The sequence below is a fragment of the Notolepis coatsorum genome (genome assembly GCF_963971535.1).
Source record: "Notolepis coatsorum genome assembly, chromosome: 15".
Taxonomy (NCBI): Eukaryota; Metazoa; Chordata; class Actinopteri; order Aulopiformes; family Paralepididae; genus Notolepis; species Notolepis coatsorum.
The window spans coordinates 52,727,531-52,751,680 of record NC_140179.1 but is presented as its reverse complement, the minus strand read 5'-3'; the positions used below and the strand labels follow the sequence as shown (position 1 = coordinate 52,751,680).

At 47.0% G+C, this 24,150-nt stretch overlaps 1 protein-coding gene across 1 annotated transcript in view; it reads right to left on the bottom strand.

Moving 5' to 3' along the window:
- Positions 1-24,150, bottom strand: part of wnk4a (WNK lysine deficient protein kinase 4a) — a 209,809-nt gene that overhangs the window by 74,610 nt on the left and 111,049 nt on the right. The window contains exons 5-6 of the mRNA XM_084331128.1: positions 3,825-3,913; positions 124-343 (exon numbers count right to left, since the gene is read on the bottom strand). Of these exons, the coding sequence (XP_084187254.1) occupies positions 124-343; positions 3,825-3,913 (309 nt within the window). The remainder of the gene's footprint in view (positions 1-123; positions 344-3,824; positions 3,914-24,150) is intronic.

The following is a 24,150-nucleotide window of genomic DNA, read 5'->3' as shown; positions in this document are numbered from 1 at the left end:
CTCTCAAAAGTACTCCTACAACACCATCTGAAAGTATTTTTTTGCAAGTAGAAACATTATACGGGTCTTGCAGGGTTAAATATCCAGCACCGGTATGTGTGCGTCACTGTGTGCCAGGCTCACCATCTCCTGTGCCACCTCCTCCGGCACGTCCTTGTAGAGCTCGAAGAGGAACTCGATGGCGTTGTTGTCCTTGTACTTGCCGTGGAGCTTCTTGGTGTCGTCCATGCGCAGCCACAGCTTCAGGCCCGACTTCAGCCCGTCGTCCTCCTCGGCCAGCTCCACATGCACACCCGTGTTCTCCTGAAAGAAGGCGTGGTTCAGGAGATCCTGGATGGTGTACCTGAGAGAGAGAAAGAGAAAAAGAGGGGAGGGGGTCCCTTAGAAAAAAAGTATTGTGGTATTTCTAGGCCTGTCCCCGACTAAGGATTTGCTTAATGTCTGAAGGAGTCGACTGAAGGCTTCTTGTCCTCTGTGAAAGCATGCAATTGGTCCACTGATGGATACATCTTGATATTTGTCTATACTCTAGTGTATTCATTAGACAGGTGAAATCCTCTTTCAGTGCCTCTGTGCCTGTTTTCTTAGGCAGTTAGCCTCGCTGATATGCCGCCATTAGTGTTAGCCACGATTCTAGGCCTCTTTGCTTTTGGAAAGAATGACCCAAAAAAATGTAAACATACTCAGAGGTTGGCAGTCGACTATGGCTCCTTTCGATCGATTAGTCGATTATTCTAGTCGAGGTCAGCCCTTGGTAAAAAAAAATTATCACATTATTTCGATCGTTTCGGGGTTCTTTTTTCAGTTGAGTCCCACAGCAAACTTTATGTTGCTACTTTATTTTGTATGGGCGACTTGGTATTGAGAGCCTGGTGGAACTTTACTCACCATCCTAGCTAGTGAGCGGAGAGGAAAAGGCAACTGATACATACAATAGTTTGTTTGTTGAGGCATAATATGGGAAACTTTACTCATCCCCAGAAACTCACACCTCGTTTGACCGTAAATCTTTCCACCACGCTGCTGCCAGGGACTGCAGTACAATTGATCGGTTGTTTATTGAATAGTGGAAAAGGAACCCGAAAACTCTTTTTGTTCCAACACTTCATGAGGTTGATGGTGGGGAAAAGAGTTACCGTAATTCCTCTAATAGTAACTATTAGTAACCCCGGCTTGTATTTGTTTCAACTGTAGCGGGTACCAGGCTTGTATTAGGAGGAGGCCTGTATAAGAGGGAGGCCTATATTTCAAATTTTCAAACGGATCATAATGAATAAATCAACATTTTGTGTCAGTTTGAACCCAGTAAAATGTACTGGGTTCATTTATTGAAACCAAGTACTGTATGAAATAGTAAACAGTGCAATTACAGGTGGTCACTGGTCATTTCAATGTTTTCAAAGTGAAATCAAGTAACTAGCTCAGTATGCAGCTCAGTATATTAGTAACCCGGCTTGTATTAGGAGGCCGGCTTATAATTGCTTAGCTCAAGAGCGCACCCGGCCATTAATAGAGACCCGGCTTGTATTTGAGACCCGGTTACTATTAGAGGAATTACGGTAAGCTGGTTCCTCTTATCTTCTTCTTATTATTATAGTGGAATGAAGCTATTATTATTATTATTATTATTATTATTATTATTATTATTATTATTATTATTATTATTATTATTATTATTATTATTATTATTATTATTATTATTATGCATTTAGTTTTCAGTCCAGCATCCACACTGCTACACAGAGCTGTGTGACGTACAGGTGTACGTAAAGATGTACGTCACACAACCTGAAACACACTCCTACACATAGCTGCCTGTACGTCACACCGCCTGAAACACACTCCTACACATAGCTGCCTGTACGTCACACAGCCTGAAACACACTCCTACACATAGCAGCCTATACGTCACACAGCCTGAACCACACTCCTCCTACACATAGCTGCCTATACGTCACACAACCTGAAACACACTCCTACACATAGCTGCCTGTACGTCACACAGCCTGAAACACACTCCCACACACACCAGGGGGTGGAGGTACTGGAACGCTGGTGCCAGGACAACAGCCTGCTCCTGAACATTGGCAAAACCAAGGAACTGATCGTGGATTATAGGAGAGGACAGCAGGAGACACACACACCACTGATGATAAACGGGGCTACCGTGGACAGGGTGAGCAGCTTCAAGTACCTGGGGGTCCACATCTCAGAGGACCTGACATGGTCAACACACATAGGCACAGTAGTAAAGAAGGCGAAACAGCGTCTCTACCACCTGAGACAGTTAAGGAAGTTCAGAGTATCGGGGAAGATACTCCAGTCCTTCTACTCAGGAGCTGTAGAGAGCATCCTGACCGGAAACATCACTGCCTGGTATGGAAACAGCACGGCACAGGACAAGAAGGCCCTACAGAAAGTGGTGCGCTCAGCCGAGCGTACCACGGGTATTGCACTACCCCCCCTGCAGGTTCTATACAACAAGAGGTGCAAATCCAGAGCCTGCAGGATAATGAAAGACCCTCACCACCCCAATAACAGCCTGTTTCAGCTGCTGAGGTCAGGCAGACGCCTGCAAATCCCAGCTACTAGGACAGAGCGGCTTAGGCTCAGCTTCTTCCCCCAGGCCATCAGAGCCATGAACAATGTACATTGAGTGCTCAGAACATTGAACTGTCCACACACAAGCACACATGAACACACACACGACACGCACACTGTGCACGCTCACACACGAGCAGCCACTTAACACTTTAACATGAGCGGGCACACACTCATGTCGCACACACGCACACTTATGGCCAAAGGAAAGGACACTTTAAATTAGAATAACAGGAACAGTGTATTGCACTACCAAAGCTAACTAGCATGTCACACATGCGCTGTAAATAACTATGTACAGATACCGAGATGTCACTCCATGTTACCTGCTATCTGTTACTGCACAATGTTGTTTCTTCTTTTGATTCTATTATATGTACCACTGTATTGCACATCGTTGCGGGCAAGACCACCCGCATTTCATTGTATACCTGTATGCCGTGACAATTAAAACTCTTGACTTGACTTGACTTGACACATAGCTGCCTGTACGTCACACAGCCTGAAACACACTCCTACGCATAGCTGCCTGTACGTCACACTGCCTGAAACACACTCCTACACATAGCTGCCTGTACGTCACACTGCCTGAAACACACTCCTACACATAGCTGCCTGTACGTCACAGCCTGAAACACACTCCTATGCATAGCTGCCTGTACACCTGTACGTCACACAGCCTGAAACACACTCCTACTACCATAGCTGCCTGTACGTCACACAGCCTGAAACACACTCCTACCATAGCTGCCTGTACACCTGTACGTCACACAGCCTGAAACACACTCCTACGCATAGTCGCCTGTACGTGTATATTGTTTATAATATGTATATATTGTTTATGATATGTACATATTGTTTATGATATGTGTATATTGTTCATGATATGTGTATATTCTTTATGATACTGTATGTGTATAGTCGTTATATGTGTATATTGTATTATGTGTATTGTATATGATGTGTATATTATTTATGTTATGTGTATAATGTATATGTTAATATTGTATATGATGTGTATATTGTTTATGCTATGTGTATATTGTAGAGGATATGTGTGTATTTTTTATGATATGTGTATATATATATTGTGGACTACAGTGTTGTAAAAATCCATACCTTTGCATGGATCCACAACGGTGTACCTCCCAGCCCCTGGTGTATTATGTTTGTTACAATAAATATGTTAGCTTGTTTCAAAAGACAAGAGGCACGTGACTCACCTTGCATCTTTGTTCATACGGATGCATCCCTCGATGATCTCTTTGAGTTCGGGGAGTTTGACTTTGTAGAAGCTGTCGGGTTTCATTCCCTGTACAGAGAAGCACATACAGAGAGGATTGTTCCTTGGCTCATAATGTTCATAATCACATGTGATGACAAGAGGCACTTCCTGTTATAAGAGGCACTTCCTGTTATAACAGTGCTTCCCAACGAGGGGTCCCGGGACCCCCAGGGGTCATGGAGCAGGTTCCAGGGGCTTCCCGGAAAAATGGGGAGTATCTGAATTCCACTGTTGATTCACTAGAGGTTCAGCCCCATGAGATTATATAAGAGAGACTACTCTAAACGTAGGTCTCAGTCGCTCCAATGTCACCTCCCCACCTACAGTAGAGACAGTTATGTAACTTTGACCTAAGTCATATATTGTAGTGGCTACTGGGACATAATTCACGGCATTCTAGCCTATTGTGGTGTTTACTACATCTCCTGTGACCCTTAGCGGGGGATGACGTAGTTAAAGAGAGACGAGGGAAAGATGAATGGAAGTGTTGTTGGTGCGACAGTAGAGTGCGTAATAAAATAGTGTTTTTGCATCGGAACACGACTCTGTCTACGCTATCATTACTGCATTCCTACAATATAACAATTTATTTAATATTTCATATCTTCTCAGATAGGGTTACCTAAGACAAGTTCTAATCAAATGGGGGTTCATGGCCTAATGTGTATCAATGCCGGGGTCCTGATGTGTATCAATGTGGGGGTCCTAATGTGTATCAATGTGGGGGTCCTAATGTGTATCAATGCCGGGGTCCTAATGTGTATCAATGTGGGGGTCCTAATGTGTATCGATGTGGGGGTCCTAATGTGTATCAATGCCGAGGTCCTAATGTGTATCAATGTGGGGGTCCTAATGTGTATCAATGCCGGGGTCCTAATGCGTATCAGTGTGGGGGTCCTAATGTGTATCAATGTGGGGGTCCTAATGTGTATCAATGTGAGGGTTATAATGTGTATCAATGTGGGGGTCCTAATGTGTATCAATGTGGGGGTTATAATGTGTATCAATGTGGGGGTCCTAATGTGCATCAATGTGGGGGTTATAATGTGTATCAATGTGGGGGTTATAATGTGTATCAATGTGGGGGTTATAATGTGTATCAATGTGGGGGTTATAATGTGTATCAATGTGGGGGTCCTAATGTGTATCAATGTGGGGGTTATAATGTGTATCAATGTGGGGGTCCTAATGTGCATCAATGTGGGGGTTATAATGTGTATCAATGTGGGGGTCCTAATGTGCATCAATGTGGGGGTTATAATGTGTATCAATGTGGGGGTTATAATGTGTATCAATGTGGGGGTTATAATGTGTATCAATGTGGGGGTTATAATGTGTATCAATGTGGGGGTCCTAATGTGCATCAATGTGGGGGTTATAATGTGTATCAATGTGGGGGTTATAATATGTATCAATGTGGGGGTTATAATGTGTATCAATGTGGGGGTTATAATGTGTATCAATGTGGGGGTCCTAATGTGTATCAATGTGGGGGTTATAATGTGTATCAATGTGGGGGTCCTAATGTGCATCAATGTGGGGGTTATAATGTGTATCAATGTGGGGGTTATAATGTGTATCAATGTGGGGGTTATAATGTGTATCAATGTGGGGGTTATAATGTGTATCAATGTGGGGGTTATAATGTGTATCAATGTGGGGGTTATAATGTGTATCAATGTGGGGGTCCTAATGTGCATCAATGTGGGGGTTATAATGTGTATCAATGTGGGGGTTATAATGTGTATCAATGTGGGGGTTATAATGTGTATCAATGTGGGGGTCCTAATGTGTATCAATGTGGGGGTTATAATGTGTATCAATGTGGGGGTCCTAATGTGCATCAATGTGGGGGTTATAATGTGTATCAATGTGGGGGTTATAATGTGTATCAATGTGGGGGTTATAATGTGTATCAATGTGGGGGTTATAATGTGTATCAATGTGGGGGTTATAATGTGTATCAATGTGGGGGTTATAATGTGTATCAATGTGGGGGTTATAATGTGTATCAATGTGGGGGTTATAATGTGTATCAATGTGGGGGTCCTAATGTGCATCAATGTGGGGGTTATAATGTGTATCAATGTGGGGGTTATAATGTGTATCAATGTGGGGGTTATAATGTGTATCAATGTGGGGGTTATAATGTGTATCAATGTGGGGGTTATAATGTGTATCAATGTGGGGGTTATAATGTGTATCAATGTGGGGGTTATAATGTGTATCAATGTGGGGGTCCTAATGTGTATCAATGCAGGGGTCCTTGACATGGAAAAGGCTTGTGAGTAAAATGTAGCTGTTGGCTGACTGGATACTATAGCTAGCAGAAAGGAATGTCCTGGCATCACTGCCTGCTACACTTCTACACTAAACAACAGCAGCCCAGTCTGAATCCTGATCCACTGTTCTATTCAACAAGACAGGAGTAGATCATGGGTTCATCTGACAGAAATGTGTGTGATGTGTGATTTTTCATATATTTATTTTGTATTTATTCTATCTATCTATCTGAATAGCTTAGGCAGTGTGGCTACATGAATAGAGCTCCGGACTCATGATAGGAAGATCACCGGTTCGAGCCCCAGTCAAGGCCGTTGTCGGACAGCGGTGTTGTTGTCCAGCAGGGGGCACTCTGTCATCTGGACTTGTCAGTAACAATGCCCCTGTTGCGGTGATAGGGACACCGTACAACTGCGAGTACCGTCCTTTGGATGAGACGCTAAACCAAGGTCCTGACTGAATTTGGTCGTTAAAGAACCCAGGATGCCTATCGTAAAGAGTAGGGTGTTCCCCGACATTCCTGGCCAAATTCCCAATCAGGTCTTCAAGGCCACCTAATCATCCCTTCCCCTTAATTGACTGATATCAATCCCTGTCTCCTGAGCCATTCAGCCATTGTGTATGTGTGATGTGTGCCTGGTGCCAGTGTATGGCAGCCATTGAGGTCTGCGCAGCCCAAGGTTATAATAATAATAATAATAATAATAATAATAATAATGCAGGACCTCTTTAGAGGTCTTTATTTGGCATGCAACGAACTGGACATGCAATGGGAGCGGCACACACACAAACACATGCATTGTCTTTTTCTCAGTCGCCGATGCGATTGAGCTCTGCGCTTAACCCATCCCGTCGTCCTTCCCCCCAGGGGCAGCCGGGAGCAGACAGGGCGTCGACGAGGGGCCGCGCCCGGAGACCAATCCAAGTGCTCCTTCGTCAAGGATGCGACAGCGTCAGCGATCTGTTGGTTGTGCATGTTTTTCCATTGGGTTTCTCTTATCGGGGGGGGGGGGGGGGGGGACCCTTGCGAGCACGGGGAGAACATGCAAACTCCACACAGAGGGGCCTGGGAGATACCCCACCTGGGTACCTGGCAACGCGGAAACCTGGTCCCCAAGCGGGAATCGAACCCTGGACCTTCTTGCTGTGAGGCGACAGTGTTAACCACTACACCACCGCTGCCGCAAGGTTGGGTGCTACCAGTGGTAGAGGCAATTTCCACCCTACATTGTGGGGAGCGCTTTGAGTCTGAGAAAAGCGCTATATAAATGTAATGAATTATTAATTATTATTATCTATCTACCTATCTATCTATCTATCCATCCATCTATCTATCGCTATATACCAATACTCTACTGATATCAGACACCAGAACCCGTACCGGTGAACCCCTTGTTTATGTTCCAGTTTTCCATTCCATTCTCTTCTAACCATTGCCGTGGAGCTGTTGGCGGATAATAGAGTGTTCCTCTTATCTGAGCGATAAGAGGTCACAGTTCCATTTTCTATTCTTTATGTGTTAAAAAAAAAATCATACTTTTTCAGTGCTCCTTCTCCGCTCTCTGTCCATCTCTCGCTATCTCTTTGACTCTGTGTGTGTGTGTGTGTGCGTGCACGTGTGTACCCCCCCTCGCGAGGGGGGCCTCTCGCGAGAAGATTTATTATAATTTTTCTTTATAAAAATATAAATAAATAGAATGTTAACAATCACTTTCCATCACAGACCTAAAATCTAGTTTTGCTTACATGCTTATATATTTCACATTAGACACGTTTGTAGAATAGTGTTCCGGGCTCTGCGGCTCTGCAGATATACTATTGGTTTCATTCAATGACCCGTTTACTTTTGTGCAAAGCATCGTGGGAGGACTAACACTAGGGGGAGCTGGTTGGCGTCGGTCTGGTAGTCGGTAGAGAGATGTGAAGAAGACCGGTATTATCCACGAGGGGAGGGGGTACAGGTAGGGATGCCCCGATCGATCGGCCACCGATCGTTATCGGCCGATACTCAGTATAAATATGCGATCGGTGATCGGTGATAATGCTTTATTTTCGCCGATCGTTCTGTCTCAACACCGGGTGGTGCGGCGTCTGCTCATCCCTCCAGCACGCATGTAAACACGGGTCTAGTAGTGGTCTACTCTAGTGGGACGGGACACGGGAGGACGGCGTCTCCATGAGCTAACGTTAGCTTAGCTACCGTTACAAAATGACCCAGTCAACTATTCACTTTTAGTTTAATACATGATGAGGCATTGTCTAACCGAACGGTATCTAGCCGGCCAGCTACCGATAGCTCCTGACATAAACAAACGCTCCACAAAGTCTAGTAGAGTGTATGATAACTGTTAGCTGTTAGCTGTTAGCTCACGTTAGCGCAAGCTAGTTCACTGTTCAAAACTAAATGTCCCATTGAACTAAATAATTCACTGAGGCGTTGTATTAACGTTATATATCCGGCTAGCAGTAGCTACAGATAGCTCCTGATATCAATGTCTTATAACACTGATTCGATGCGTATTCGAGCTGAGGGCTTGTGAATGTGATTTAACGTTATACCAATACTAGGGTCCAGCTGCAGCGCCGGAGAATCCTTGCCGTAGCTCGAGGCTACTCGAGTATAGGGTTCAGGTGCAGCTCCGGAGAATCCTGGCCGTAGCTGGAGGCTACCAGAGTACACACAGACAGTGGAGCTTGTTGCGTGGTGGCGATGTCTCGCAGATAATACAAGTACAAGTCTAATTATATAATATATATATTTTATAAAAATAAAAAATAAATTATATAAAATAAATTTTAATTTCTTTTAATCAAAAACGATCGGATCGGTATCGGCCGATATGGCTCACGACGATCGGTGATCGGTATCGGTGGCAAAAAACGTGATCGGGGAATCCCTAGGTACAGGTACAGGGTCTATTCGGCGCTATCCACAGGAGCGAGTGGATGTCTTGGCCAAGAGCATCCTACTTTTGAAAACCAAATGTGCAGCATCGGAGCAGAAGAAATAACGCTGCGTGCCGTAAGCTTATCAATACCAAGTATAGTGATTAGCTTATGCCAAGATGAAGAGGACGTTCGGCAGATGGACTGAAGATGAAAGTTGTTGCGTGTTAGAACGTTCAGTCAGGCTAGCCATGTTGGCTAGTAGCTTAGCTAAAGGCAGGGACAGCTAACTAGCATTAGCTAACCTAGCTAGCTAGTTAGCTTTAGCTACGTTATCGAGTGCTAACGTGTGGTTCAGTCGGGCTAGCCATGTCGGCTAGTAGCTTAGCTAAAGGCAGGGACAGCTAACTAGCGTTAGCTACGTTATCGAGTGCTAACGTGTGGCAGATAAACTAGGAACAGACTCCCAAGTTCATCCCAACGGGGGGGACAATATCATGGGACTGGTGAACTTTGTCATCTCCACGGTCGTCTCCTTCCTCTTGGACCTGATTCTGCGTTAGGGTGAGTTTTTAATGCAATCTATTCTGTTCCCGCCGTGGATCTCTCTCTCTCGCACGCTCTCTCTCGCTCTCGCTCTCTCTCTCGCTCTCTTGCGCTCTCTCTCTCTCTCGCACGCTCTCTCGGTCTCTCTCTGTCTCTCTCTCTCTCACTCGGTGTGTTGCATCATGCAACAGGGTCTGCTCCGGTATCAATATTGAATGTGCAGTAATGCTATGCACTGTTCTGCTGCCTGGACATTACTGCTCAACATGATCACTCCAGCTTTACAAGTTGCTCTCTGGGAACATTTCACACTGTGCTCGTGCAGTTTGTGACGTGTGTACTAAGCTTATAGAGTTCGATTCAAATAAGGCAAAACTGCAAATCTGCATGTCGTGCTTGAAAGATTTACCTGGCTTTAAGCTTGTTTATCAGGTTCCAGGGCCCCGTTCCCCGTACCTGGATAACTGAGTTAGCCGGATAACTTTCGGTGAAGTCTGACTTAAGCCGGACTTTCCGGCTCCCCGTACCTGGATTATCCAAATCACCATGACAACAGATCCAAAAGTTTGAGCCTGGTCGAAAGCAGGGTTTAAGTTCAAGTTAGCCGGATCAACCATCGCCACGCCCCCGCAAAGAAGTGACAGCCCGTTTCCTGAAATTATTCCCACAGTCTACGATCTGCATTATACCATTCTGAATTACGTTTTTGTGCTCCATTCTTCCAGAGGGGGCTTTTGAAATGTAAAATAGACCCAAAATGCTGATACTAAATTCACTTTGTCCTAAATAATGCACGTTATATATACCGTGGCGCTCGCTCGGTGCGATGTACACATTATGTGGTTATTTTAATTGTAACTGGGATTAAGATGTCTGATGAGATGCGCTGTTTGACGGATTTGAGAAATTGAATGAGCCGTTGACGTCACATTAATGAATGAGGATAAAGAAATAAAACTTCATTCAAAATAAAGAATATTCTAAACACGGGTCTCTCGTTCATTAATGTATAAACAATGAATTTATCCCATCTGGCACAGTGGCGCAGCGGTAGTGCTCAATCCTGCCAACCCAGCGACCGGTGTTCGAAACCCCGTGTTTCCAATATTCATTTTTGGAATATAATATTAATGATTATACGCCAAAGTAGCCTGGTTTTAAGTTAAAATATTATAAATCTACATGCATTGAGGATGTCATTCTTTATATAGCTCTCAACGTGCACCAAATTGAATTATTCCTATATTGCAAAAAGAAGGAAAAGACTAGGGTTTCGAACCCCGGTCGTCTGCGTGAAAGTCAAAAGAACAACCCGTTAGACCACAGTGGAGATAAGTAAAAGATCAACCACACATCAATCAATGGGTAAGAGAGCCGTATCGTAATTCTGTATAACAGTTTAACTAATTATTTTCGCTAGCAAGATCTCATTTGATTATTCAATCCAGCAGGCAAGTTTAAAGAAATATAATCTGATTGATTGAGGTAATGAGGGACTTAAAATTAGCCTATAGATAACGCATTTAACTTGTCGGCGAGGCGATTGAGCCGTACTGCAATATGTTACTAAAGTTTTAAATCAATTAATCAATCAATGCCGCTAGAGAATCAGGATCTCTGCTCTCGACACTTGCTGCCTTCTCGGCTGAGGCGGGCACGCGCACTTATCCTGGGTCTCAAGTCTGGCTTGAGTTAACGAGACTGAATCCACCTTCGAGGAACAGGAAAATCCCGGCTTCAAACATCGGGTTAACTGAATCTGGATAATGACATCTTGATCGACTTAGTTGAACCAGGTACGGGGAACGGGGCCCAGGGGTGTTTTATGCATTTTCCCTGTTATTTAAGAATACGTTGACTGTATCATATGCCCAGCCTCGGGCAGCGCTATTATTTAAGAATACGTTGACTGTATGCCCAGCCTCGGGCAGCGTTAGTATTAGTATTTAAGAATACGTTGACTGTATGCAAAAAAATATATAAATGTATTAATAAAAAAAAAATATATCTTTTTATTAAATTATTCTTTTTTTTCCCTTTTTTTTTCCTTTAGGGGGGGGCCTCACGTTTAAATCTCGCACAGGGCCTCGCATTTCTCCCAGACGGCACTGCGTATGTTGATAAGATGCCGGCAGATGACAGGAGAGACTGAGAGAAGGATAACTGTGAAATTGTCTCTCGGAGATACAAGGTTTTCACCCAACAGTGCAGTGATATAATTCTGCCCTCGCTTGTGACGTCTCTCACTGCCAGCCTGCATGGCACATGCCTCTGTCCTCATGTCAACACAACGAGAGGACAGGAGCGGACGTTCAGATAAACAGTATGTCAGGGACAGATTGTACCAGGTCATGTAAATATTAGGGCTGACCTCGACTAGTCGAATAGTCGACTAATCGATCGAAAGGAGCCGTAGTCGACTGCCAACCTCTTAGTCTAATGAAAAAAAAGATTATAAAAAAAGATTATAATATATATATATTTTTTTATCATTCTTTCCAAAAGCAAAGAGGCCTAGAAGCGTGGCTAACGCTAATGGCGCGCATACCAGTGAGGCTAACTGCCTAAGAAAACGGGCACAGAGGCACTGCAAGAGGATTTCACCTGTCTAATGAACACAAATATCAAGATGTATCCATCAGTGGACCAATTGCATGCTTTCGCAGAGGACAAGAAGCCTTCAGTCGACTCCTTCAGACATTAAGCACCCTGCTCTGATTAAAGGTTATGTTAAAGTGGTATGTGGTCCAGTTATGCTGCTCTGATTAAAGGTTATGTTAAAGTGGTATGTGGTCCAGTTATGCTGCTCTGATTAAGTCCTCTTGAAGTTGACAGGCTTCAAATGTGAAAGTATATAATCTTCATACATTTTTCATTTTGTATATTATGTTTTCTATGCAAAATCCTTTTCTTCAAAGTAACTAGTAACTGATGGGTTCAGATAAATGTAGTGGAGTTAAAAAGTACAATATTTCCCTTGAAATGTAGTGGAGTAAAAGTATAAAGTTGCCTTGATTGATTGATTGAATTGATTGAAAACTTTATTAACAGATTGCAGAATGGGTACAATACAGTACAGCTCAATACACACAATTGTTAAGGGGATGCAGACCAGAGAAAGACTTTCGTCTTGTTTACATCAGGGTCCCCCATTTTCAATTCATCAGGACATATATGACATACAGATAGTCAGTACTGCTACATATTTTTTTTTTGATCCACTTTTTCTCCCATTTTTCTATTTTTCTCCCATCCCAATTTCGTATCATCCAATTCAACCCTCCCCTGTCACGAACGCTGTTTCTTGCCTCCCACAAGCCGGCTGCAATGTGGACTAAGTCATACATAGCACAAGTCCCCTCCGGTACTTGAGGTAACAGCAGTCGCATCTTTTCACCTGCGCAGCTCGATCTCTCAGTGTCGAGGAGTAACGCGTGGGAGGCTCACGCTGCCCCCGACACTTCCTGATTCTACTGCGCAGGCGCACCAACCGACTTGTAGGAGTCGCTTGTTCACAACGTTCGATCCCCATCCTTCAGTTTTCCCTCCCCGTAATACGGCCAATGTGTATTACTGCGGACGACCAGCTAAACTGAAAACAATGTGGAGAGCTGGATTCGAACACGCGAATCCTAGCGTCTCCACACTGGTGGCGAGTGCCTTGCCCACTACACCACCTAGCCGCCCGTCAGTACTGCTACATCTATACATTTATGACATACCAGATTTGCAAATACAGTACTGTTTGTGATACAGAAGGAGTCAAGAAAAGGGAGTATATACATTTGACGTAGAAACTGTACATTGGAGGAGGTTGGGTGGGGGGGGGTTGGGTGCATTGGGATATTGACAACCATACTGGGTAATTTACATTGGAGGTGGTTGGGGGGGGGGGGGGGGGAGAGACACACTGTATAAACAAGCAAAACTGTACATTGAGGGGGGGGGGGGGGGGGACACTGTACAAACAAACAAAATTGTACATTGGACTATTGACAAAACCATACTAGGTAAATGACTGTACATTGGAGGGGGTTGGGTTAGGATATTTACAGGGGCCAGTTTTGAATTGCAGTCTGTCCCTTGAGAGAGGTTTTGAAAGTGGGTAGTGATCCACATTCCTTTACAGCTTTGGGTAGGGCGTTCCACATTGATGTGGCATAATTGCGAAACGTGTTTAGTCCCTTATTTGAGCCGAATCTGGGTTTAACATGATTTGTGGAGCTCCCTCTGGTGTTGTGATCGTGGTATTCACTGACCTTTGGGAAGTATTTTGACATGTACATGGGTACCTTGGTCGTGTAGTGTATCTTGTAGACCAGGCCCATTGCAAGTTGCTGTACTCTGTTGTCTACTCTAAGCCATCCTAGGTTGTCAAAGTGGGCAGGGGTGAGGTGGGTTCTAGGAGTAAGGTCAAGCAGTAGTCTGACCAGTTTGTTTTGAGATGTTTGTAATTTTGTTTTTAGCGCCTTTGAGGTGCTTTGGTACCATGAGGTGCAAGCATAGTCGTAGTACCCCTGAATGAGTGCTCCTGCCAGAGTCTTCAGGGTATTCTTGTTTACCAGAGAGGAGATCCGGTACAAGAATCGAGTGAAATGAGTAAAATGAAAATACTCACATAAAGTACAAGTAGCTCGAAATTGTACTTAAGTAAAGCACTTGAGTAAAAAATTCTTAGTTACTTTCCACCACCGACTTCCCCCACCATGAATGGAACGCGACAGAAGGCATCGATTTGAGAGTCTGGGAGGATCGCAAGCGCGTGTCACGCCTGGATGAAATTAGACAATGTCCCATTTCCTGGGGGGAATAGGGATGTTGTCGTTTGTACTCACGCCTGCGTCACCTTTATTTCTTGGAACACACACACACACACACACACACACACACACACACACACACACACACACACACACACACACACACACACACACACACACACACACACACACACACACACACACACACACACACACACACACACACACACACACACACACACTCTGTTATGCTTCATAATAACTGTTCTGCACACCATAATAATAATAATAATAATAATAATAATAATAATAGTCCCTGCACACCACCAAAGTGCGTGGAAACAGAAATTGGACGCTCCTCTCTGCTGGTGACACCCTCAGTCTTCTACTCTGGGCTAATAATGAATACCAACCACCTGCCAAAAGCTCATAAATAATATTTGGTCTGACGCTGGTAACCACAATTGGGCCGTGACGTAGGTTGGGATATTTTGATATACCGTATATATCTTTGTATATATCGAAAACTAGTTTATGGTGAAAAATTACGTTTGCCGTTATAAATTCTCAATCCACCGGCATTATGATACAAAATGTATTGTCGTATTTATTATTATTATAATTATTTAAATCCGAGGATGTCTGTAGAATCGACGTGAACACAATAACCATGATTTCTCCCAAATGAAGCCCTTAAAGAAACACACCAACTTTTGGCGGAATCCCACAACACAGTGTCGAGCAAACAACATTTTGGTTCCGAAAGTGAAAGTTACTATAAGTGACCTTGGTCTTTGCAGATGAATGCAACCCATTGATAACACTGTCTGGTGTCGTCTTGCTGGAACAGTAGCTACTGCTTGTACCATTTGAATGGTTGCTACTTTCTGTTAGACCTTTCTAAGCATTGAGAGAACAAGGAGTGCCTCAGATAACACTGGGTCTCATTCCCGAAAAATTTTCAAAGATATATTCTGGAAGACTTATCTTGGAACCACTGAGACATAATCTATGACAAGTACACTCTGAGTCCTGAACGTGCTGGTAATATGTCTTAAGTGGCTTAAGTGGCTGCTTTGAGAAGCTAGTGAAGGGCTACATCTGTTCCTCCCTCCCCATCAACCTGGACCCCCTGCAATTTGCATACCGCCCTAACAGATCCACGGAGGATGCCATAGCCCATGTGCTGCACACAGCAGCATCACACCTGGACAAGAGGCAGGGGAACTATGTGAGAATGCTGTTCATCGACTACAGCTCAGCATTCAATACCATAGTCCCCTCCAAACTCATAGCCAAGCTCAGGGACCTGGGCTTGAACTATGACCTCTGCCAGTGGGTAGAACAAAGGATATGGAGAGGGCTTCAGCGTTCTTATTTTGTTTCAGGTAGGTGCTCTTTGGATTAAATCCGGGGTAGGATTCGCTTATATAAGAAAGGTTGAGATCCAAGGCAGCTCTACAGTTTTTAAAAAGCCTTTAATAAGTGGCTTACATTATTTAGAAAAATCTTTTAAAAGTCCAACATGTTTCGGCCTACATGGCCTTCTTCAGGGTGTTGGACTTCCTGACGTGCAGACCCCAGGTGGTAAGAGCAGGCAACTGCACCTCCTCATCCATCACGCTCAACATAGGGGCCCCCCAGGGCTGTGTTCTGAGCCCCCTCCTCTACTCCCTGTACACACATGACTGCGCGGCACAGCGGAACAACAACACAATCATCAAATTTGCTGATGACACAGTAGTGGTGGGCCTGATCTCTGCCAACGACGAGAGGGCCTACCTGGAAGAGGTAGAGAATCTGTCACAGTGGTGTCAGGAGAACTGCCTCTCCCTGAACGTCAGCAAAACAAAAGAGATGATTGTGGACTTCAGGAGGTCGGGGGTCAAGGACTACAGCCCCCTCAGCATCGACGGGGCACCGGTTGAGAGAGTGAACAGTTTCAAGTACCTCGGAGCCCACATATCCGAGGACTTGACATGGACCACACACATTGACAGTGTTGTGAAGAAGGCACGACAACAACGCCTCTACTTCCTCAGGCGCCTAAGGAAGTTCCAAGTCAGTCAGAAGATCCTTAGGAACTTCTACTCATGTACAATAGAGAGCATCCTGGCAACATCACCTCCTGGTTTGGGAATAGCACTGCACAAGACCGTAGCAGACTACAAAGAGTGACACGTTCAGCCGAACGCACAATTGGAGGGGGGCTTCCCACCCTCCAGAACATTTACAACAAGCGGTGCAGGGGGAAGGCTAAGAGAATCATCAAGGACTCCAGTCACCCGAACAACTGCCTCTTTGAACTGCTGCGGTCAGGCAAGCGATACCGGAGTCTTAAGGCGAGCACAGAAAGACTCAGAAGAAGCTTCTATCCCCAGGCCATCAGGCTGCTCAACGAACAAATAAACACTATGCAACAACCATCAAATGCACACAGCACACACACCCACACGCACACACTCACTTAAACAAACAACATACTGCAGCACCCACTCTCCACACTTTAGATCTATGACAACTATTAAAGAAACTTGAAACTTGAACTTGAAAAGGTCGCACAAATTATATTATCTGATATCTGCTTGGAGAATGGCATTCTGTCTTAAACTCAAAAGCGCGTTCCCGTTCAGCTCATTTGCATACAAAACAACGCCTCCATAGCTCCTTATAAGGCAACTGGTGACGCAGCTGTGTGTAATGGAATGGCGGAAGTGCTATGCGAGTCTTGCGAGCCGCGTGATTACGAAACCTAGCGTCAGTCAGTGCCAATCAGAGAGCGTCTCCGAGAAATGCGGCTAGGTTTCGTAATCACGCTTGCGCCCATCAAAACTAGATTAGATTAATGTATTGGCATCATATAGAGCTTGCGGTACACACCTGCCGCAGCGCGCGCGCACACACACACACGCGCGCGTGCACAGTACTGTATATGAATGAATGAATGAATGACATAATATAATATAGCCTACGGCGGGCGTAATGAATGAACGCAGTATGGCTTATTAGTCCATAATTAAGCCTATAGGCTACTGTTCATTCGTAGGCGCACACAAGACTTGTTATGGAATATTAATGCAGTCTATTTCCACCGATTAGCTTTAGTTCTTATTTATTTATCCACTGTCATTTCAGTGTTGGTGTATAGGCTATATAGTGTATTTCAATATAAGTTTAATTGATTAATTATATATTCGAAGGATGCAGGTTTATAGCTATATCAACCCCCTCCAATGTATACAGTAAATGACCAAGTATGGTTGTCAATATTCCAATGTACAGTTTTGCTTGTAAAGTGTAAGTCTATCCCCCACCCATCCCTCCTACCCAACCTCCTCCAACAGTTTCTACGTCAAATGTACTCTCTTTTCTGGACTCTTTTTGTATCACAAACAGTACTGTATTTGCAAATCTGGTATGTCATAAATGTATAGATGTAGCAGTACTGTCTATCTGTGTCGTGTGTGTCATATATGTTATGATGAATTGAAAATGGGGGACCCTGATGTAAACAAGACGAAATTCTTTCTCTGGTCTGCATCCCCTTATGTAATTGAGCTGTACTGTACTGTACCCATTCTGCAATCTGTTAATAAAGTTTTCAATCAATCAATCAATCAAACAAAGGTCTGTCCCATTGTATACCAATCAATGGGATACATTGCATGTTGACCTGCATTCTTTCAATTGTATATAATTAATCATTAAAACAGATGTGTAACAAATAAGAAATACAAATTCCACAGAAGGCATTAAATTATTATTATTTTCAATCATTTCACAATAATTGCATAATTGTGTTTGAATATCTGAGTAATTAAAGTAATTATACATTTGTCCAAAATAGCTGGTTCAGATATGGTTAAGCAGCTGCCCTGTGATCAGATGAATCCATATTATTTATTTTTCCGACATCAAATGCGTAATTTCTTATCGTACAAATATTGTCATATTTATTTTAATTATGATTAAGTAATTAATTCCAAGGAGGCCTGTAGCGTTGACGTGAAGGAATCACTATGAGAACACAGTCTGTCAAGTTATAATACAATTTTTAATTAGTCAATCAATCATGAGATTTGATCGTGGGCTGAGAGCATATTTAAGTGTGCTCCTCAGCACTCTTAAATCTGCTCTCAGCCACGATCAAATAAGATCTCAGGAAAGTTTGGGGACTCCCACTCCCAGCCCTAATATGTCTTAAATGGGCCGAAAACTGGCTAAGACGAAATATTTTGTCGTAACTTCGTTCGGGAATGAGACCCACTGTTCTGGAAGAATTACTGTAAAACGTGGCATTGAAAGAAAACTGATTTGTATGCATCTGTTACTGTTTTAAAGGGGCACTTCACCAAAAAACAATGCAGGTTATTTTTTTTATTTACTTAAGGCAGCTTCCTCTTATAGGTGTTATGGTTTGACACCGACCCCAAACGCTAACGACACAAGAGAGTTGGATTCAGAGTTGCCAAATACGAGGGCTTGTTTATTTGATAATAGGAATAAGTGAAACAGGGAAAGCAGGTCAATAAGAACAGGTACAAAGAACAAGGGGCAAAGTTCTGCTGCTCTGCAGCTTCTCCCGGAAGGGTAGTCTTGGGAAGCAGGAGCAGACCTCTGTACCGCTCTGCAGACTCTCACGGCGGACCTCTCAGATGTTGTGCAAGACCGAGAGAGGGAGAGAGGGAACGGGTCAGTGACAGAGCAGACTTGAAACGAGCTGGAGGACAGGGTGTTATATTCTTCGTGTTAAACAACACAGTGATGTGCAATATTCCAAAAACAGCCCAAGTGAAATATCTTCATGTAAACACACAGTGAGCAAAAATCCATACACCGTCCAAATGTGAAATACTATCTTCGTGTAAACACACAGTGAGCAAAAATCCAAACACAGTCCAAATGTGAAACAATATCTTCGTGTAAATACACAGTGAGCAAAAATCCAAACACAGTCCAAATGTGAAATAATATCTTCGTGTAAATACACAGTGGGAGGTGGAAGATCCCAAAATATTATTCCATAAAGGATAGGGCAAAAACGATAAAGGCTGGGTGAGTGACTGTCTGACGAAAAGGTGGTAGACTTCAGTGTAAAGGTTACACACGAAAATCGGAAATAGGTCAAGACAGTCAATCTAGATAAACTCACCCAGACGAGCTGCGTAAAAGGAACAGGAACAAAGTGGAGGCGAGCGCGCGCCACGGAGCAGGTATCCAAGCGGAGGCTTCTAGGAAAGCGGAGGCCTCTAGGAAATCCTGGAGAATAGCACAGTGAAACAGAAGCAACGGGGAAAAACATCCAGCGACAAATCAAGACGAACCAACAACTTAGGGTGGGGAAAACGGGGTATAAATAATGAGGGATCGATTGATTGAAAGGCAGTGACAGCTGGGGAATGTGATTGAAAAGCGTGGGGAAGTGAGGGAACCAATCAGCGACGTCTCAGATGACGTCAGCGGGGAGAAACGTGTGAACGAGGGAATTGAAATACTTGACAGAAAAAATGAATGAAAACAAAGCGAGGGTGGTTAAAGGAACAGAACGAGTGAGAAGGCAAGGACAGAAACCTCACAGTACCCCCCCCTCAACGGGAGCCGCCCGGCGACCAGGCCGACCCGGCTCGTCAGGATGGGCCCGATGGAAGTCGGTGATCAAGCCGGGATCCACGATGAGCTGCCGGGAGACCCAGCTACGCTCCTCAGGGCCGTAACCCTCCCAGTCCACCAGGTATTGGAATCCCCGGCCCCGCCGACGAACGCCCATCAACCGGCGGACCTGCCACTGGGGGTGACCATCCACTAGCACAGGAGGCGGTGGATCAGGAGCCGGAGGCATAAGGGGACTGAGGGAGACGGGCTTAACCCGGGAGACATGGAACACGGGGTGGATGTGCATGGATGCAGGAAGCTTCAGGCGCAGGGCCGCCGGACTGAGTACCTTCAGGACCTCGAAAGGACCGACGAAGCGAGGGTTGAGCTTCTTGGCCGAGGACCGTAGCGGGAGGTCCTTCGCGGAGAGCCACACCCTCTGCCCAGGGCGGTAAGTCGGCGCGGGAACCCGGCGCCGGTCGGCACCACGACAGGCGCGCTCAGATGTCCGGAGCAGCGCGGTCCTGGTGATCTCCCAAACGCGACGGCAGCGGTCGAGGTGGACCTGCACGGAGGGAACTGCCACTTCCGTCTCCAGTGCGGGAAAAAGAGGGGGCTGGTAGCCTAGGGAGGCCTCAAAGGGGGAGAGGCCGGTGGCGGAACTGACCATTGAGTTGATCGAGTATTCAACCCAGGGAAGGAAACGACTCCAGGATGCCGGCCTCTCGGCTGCCACACACCGAAGAGCAGACTCCACGCTCTGGTTCATCCTCTCCGTCTGCCCGTTTGTCTGGGGATGGTAGCCGGAGGAGAGACTGACCGTTGCCCCCAATCCCTTGCAGAAAGCCCGCCAAACCTGGGAGGTGAACTGGGGCCCCCGGTCAGAGACGATGTCCTGGGGGAAACCGTGAAGGCGGAACACGTGGTGCGTCAGGAGGTCCGCCGTCTCGGCTGCTGAGGGAAGCTTGGAGAGGGCCACGAGGTGGACCCCCTTGCTGAATCGATCCACCACGGTCAGAAGGCAGGTGTTCCCCTGGGAGGAGGGTAGTCCAGTGACGAAGTCGAGCGCCACATGTGACCATGGACGGCTTGGAACGGGAAGTGGCTGCAAGAGCCCGGAGGGTGCCTGGTGAGAGGCCTTGCTGCGGGCACAGACCGCGCAGGCCAATACGAACTCCTTGACGTCGTTTCGCATGGTGGGCCACCAGAAACGACGAGCCAGGAAGGAGAACGTGCGATGGACGCCTGGGTGGCAGGCGAACCGGCTGGTATGGCCCCACAGCAGTACCTGGGACCGGACAGAGTCAGGGACGAAGAGACGGCTCCTAGGGACGTTGCTTGGAGCACGTTGGAAGCGTAGGGCACGCCTCACCACACCCTCGATGCCCAAGGTGATGGCTCCAACCACTCGGGCCTCCGGGATGATGGGAGATGGGTCCTCAGAGGGTGGAGCCCCCTTGGAGTGCATCCGGGACAGGGAGTCGGCCTTCGTGTTGCGGGAACCGGGGCGGAAGGTCAGCGAGAAGTCGAACCGACTGAGGAAACTGGCCCATCTCGCCTGCCGACCGTTGAGGCGCCTGGAAGCGCGGATGAACGTTAGGTTCTTGTGGTCCGTCCAGATGGTAAAAGGCTCCTCGGCACCCTCTAGCCAATGGCGCCACTCCTCCAGAGCCGCCACGACCGCCAGTAGCTCCCGATTGCCGGTGTCGTAGTTCCTCTCGGCGGGGAGGAAGCGACGCGAGTAGAAGGCGCAAGGATGTACCTTCTGGTCGGAAGGAGAACGCTGGGATAGGACAGCGCCCAGGCCAGAATCCGAGGCGTCCACCTCCACGATGAACTGTCTCTTGGGGTCAGGGTGGAGCAGGATAGGAGCGGAAGTGAACCTTCTCTTGAGGGAGCGGAACGCAGCGCATGCCGCTGGGGACCAGTCGAACGGCAGAGCGGGGGAGGTCAGCTTGGTAAGAGGCTCCGCCACTTGGCTGTAGTTCCGGATGAACCTTCGGTAGAAGTTTGCGAACCCGAGGAAACTCTGTAGCTCCTTCCGAGTGGTGGGTTCCGGCCAATCCTCCACAGCCTGGATCTTGCGAGGATCCGCTCGGGTCAAGCCCTTCTCCACGATGAAGCCCAGGTAGTCGACGGAGTTGGAGTGGAAACGGCACTTCTCCGCCTTGACGAAGAGCCGATTGTGGAGGAGGCGCTCCAGCACCCGGCGGACATGCAGGATGTGTTCCTCGAGGGTCCTGGAAAAGATAAGAATGTCGTCCAGGTACACCACCACGAACACCTCCAGCATGTCACGGAGGACATCGTTCATGAGTGCCTGGAATACCGCCGGGGCGTTGGTGAGACCGAACGGCATCACAAGGTACTCATAGTGGCCCCTGGGGGTCTTGAAGGCGGTCTTCCATTCATCGCCCTCACGGATACGGACAAGATGATAGGCACTTCGGAGATCCAGCTTGGTGAAGAACGAGGCCTGGGTCAGTGGCTCGAAGGTGGAGCTCATGAGAGGTAGGGGGTATTTGTTCTTGATGGTGATCTCGTTGAGCTGACGATAGTCGATGCAGGGTCGCAGGTCCCCATCCTTCTTTCCAACAAAGAAGAACCCGGCCGCCACCGGGGAGGAGGAAGGCCGAATGAGTCCTGCTTCCAATGACTCAGAGATGTAGAGATCCATCGCCTTCTTCTCCGGGGCAGTCAGACTGTAGAGGCGGCTGCCGGGAAGGGGAGCCCCTTGGCGGAGGTTGATGGCGCAGTCATAGGGGCGGTGAGGTGGAAGGGACTGAGCCCTGGTCTTACTGAATACCTCCATGAGGTCGTGGTACTCGGGAGGAACGGACGAGGGATCCGGGGGCAACTCACCAGCCGGTCTCCGGGGCGGGGGACAAGACGCCACCTGTAGACAGCGGGCGTGACAGGAGGAGCTCCAGCCCCTGATGGTACCGGAGGCCCAGGCGATGTGGGGCTCGTGCAGCGCGAGCCAGGGCCTACCCAGGACCACCGGGACAAGGGGGGATTGGGTAATGAGGAACTGGATCCTCTCTACGTGGTTCCCAGCAATGGTCAGCAAGACTGGGCCGGTCCGTTGAGAGATGTCGGCCAGGCGGTGTTGGTCCAACGAAAAGATCTCCAAGGGCCTCACAAGGGCCTCAAGAGGTATGTTGGCTTGGGTGGCAAACTCGAAGTCGAGGAAGTTCTCGTCTGCCCCAGAGTCGATGAGGGCCTCCACCGTGGCACGTTGGTCCCCCCAGGCCAGGGTGACGCTCAACAGATGGTCAGGTGGTGCGCGGCGCTGGGAATGGGAAAAACGGCTCACCAGGATCTCCCGGGGTCTTGGTGAGCCCGATCTTTTGGCCGGGTAGGGCAGTCGGCGATACGGTGTCCCGCACCTCCGCAGTAGAGGCAGAGACCGGACCTGAGCCTTGCCTGACGCTCCGCCTGGCTCAGATGAGAGCGTCCCAGTTGCATGGGTTCCTCCTCGCGCACCGGACGGGGAAGCCTGTTACCCACAGTAGTGTTGGGGACGGGGCGTCCAGGAGTCCGGGGTGCTTCAGGAGGTGACAGTTGGGCCCTCTCGCGCCTTCTCTCCAGGAGGCGTCCGTCAATACGGATGACAAGGCTAAACAGCTCCTCGAGGGAGTCGGGCACCTCCCTGGTAGCGAGCTGGTCCCGGACTGCGTCACTGAGCCCCCTTATGAAGGTTAGGCGAAGAGCAGGTTCGTTCCATCCGCTCTCCACCGCCGCCAGTCGAAACTCCATGACATAGTCCGTCACCCTGCTGCTCCCTTGCCGGAAGGTCCCCAACCGGGCTCCAGGGTCCAGACCTCGGGCTGGATGGTGGAACACTCTGCGGAGCTCCGCCACGAAGTCTGGGTAGGAGAACAAAAAATCTGCTTCCATTGCCCAGGAGGATGTGACCCACTGGGCAGCATGGCCTGAAAGTAGGTTGGTTATATAAGCCACTCGGGACCCATGAGCTGAAAAACGGCTTGGCTGATGACGGAAAACCAACTCACATTGCATGATGAATGTGGCACACTCCTCGGGATTACCGTCAAACAGCCGTGGGACGGAGAGAAGGGGTTCCCGAGGTGCGAGATCTGCTGGGGCTGCGGGGAATGTTCCTGGAGGGTGTGAGAGATGAAAGGTATTAACGGCGTCGCCCAGCGAGTTAAGCTGGGCGAGAATCTCGGACTG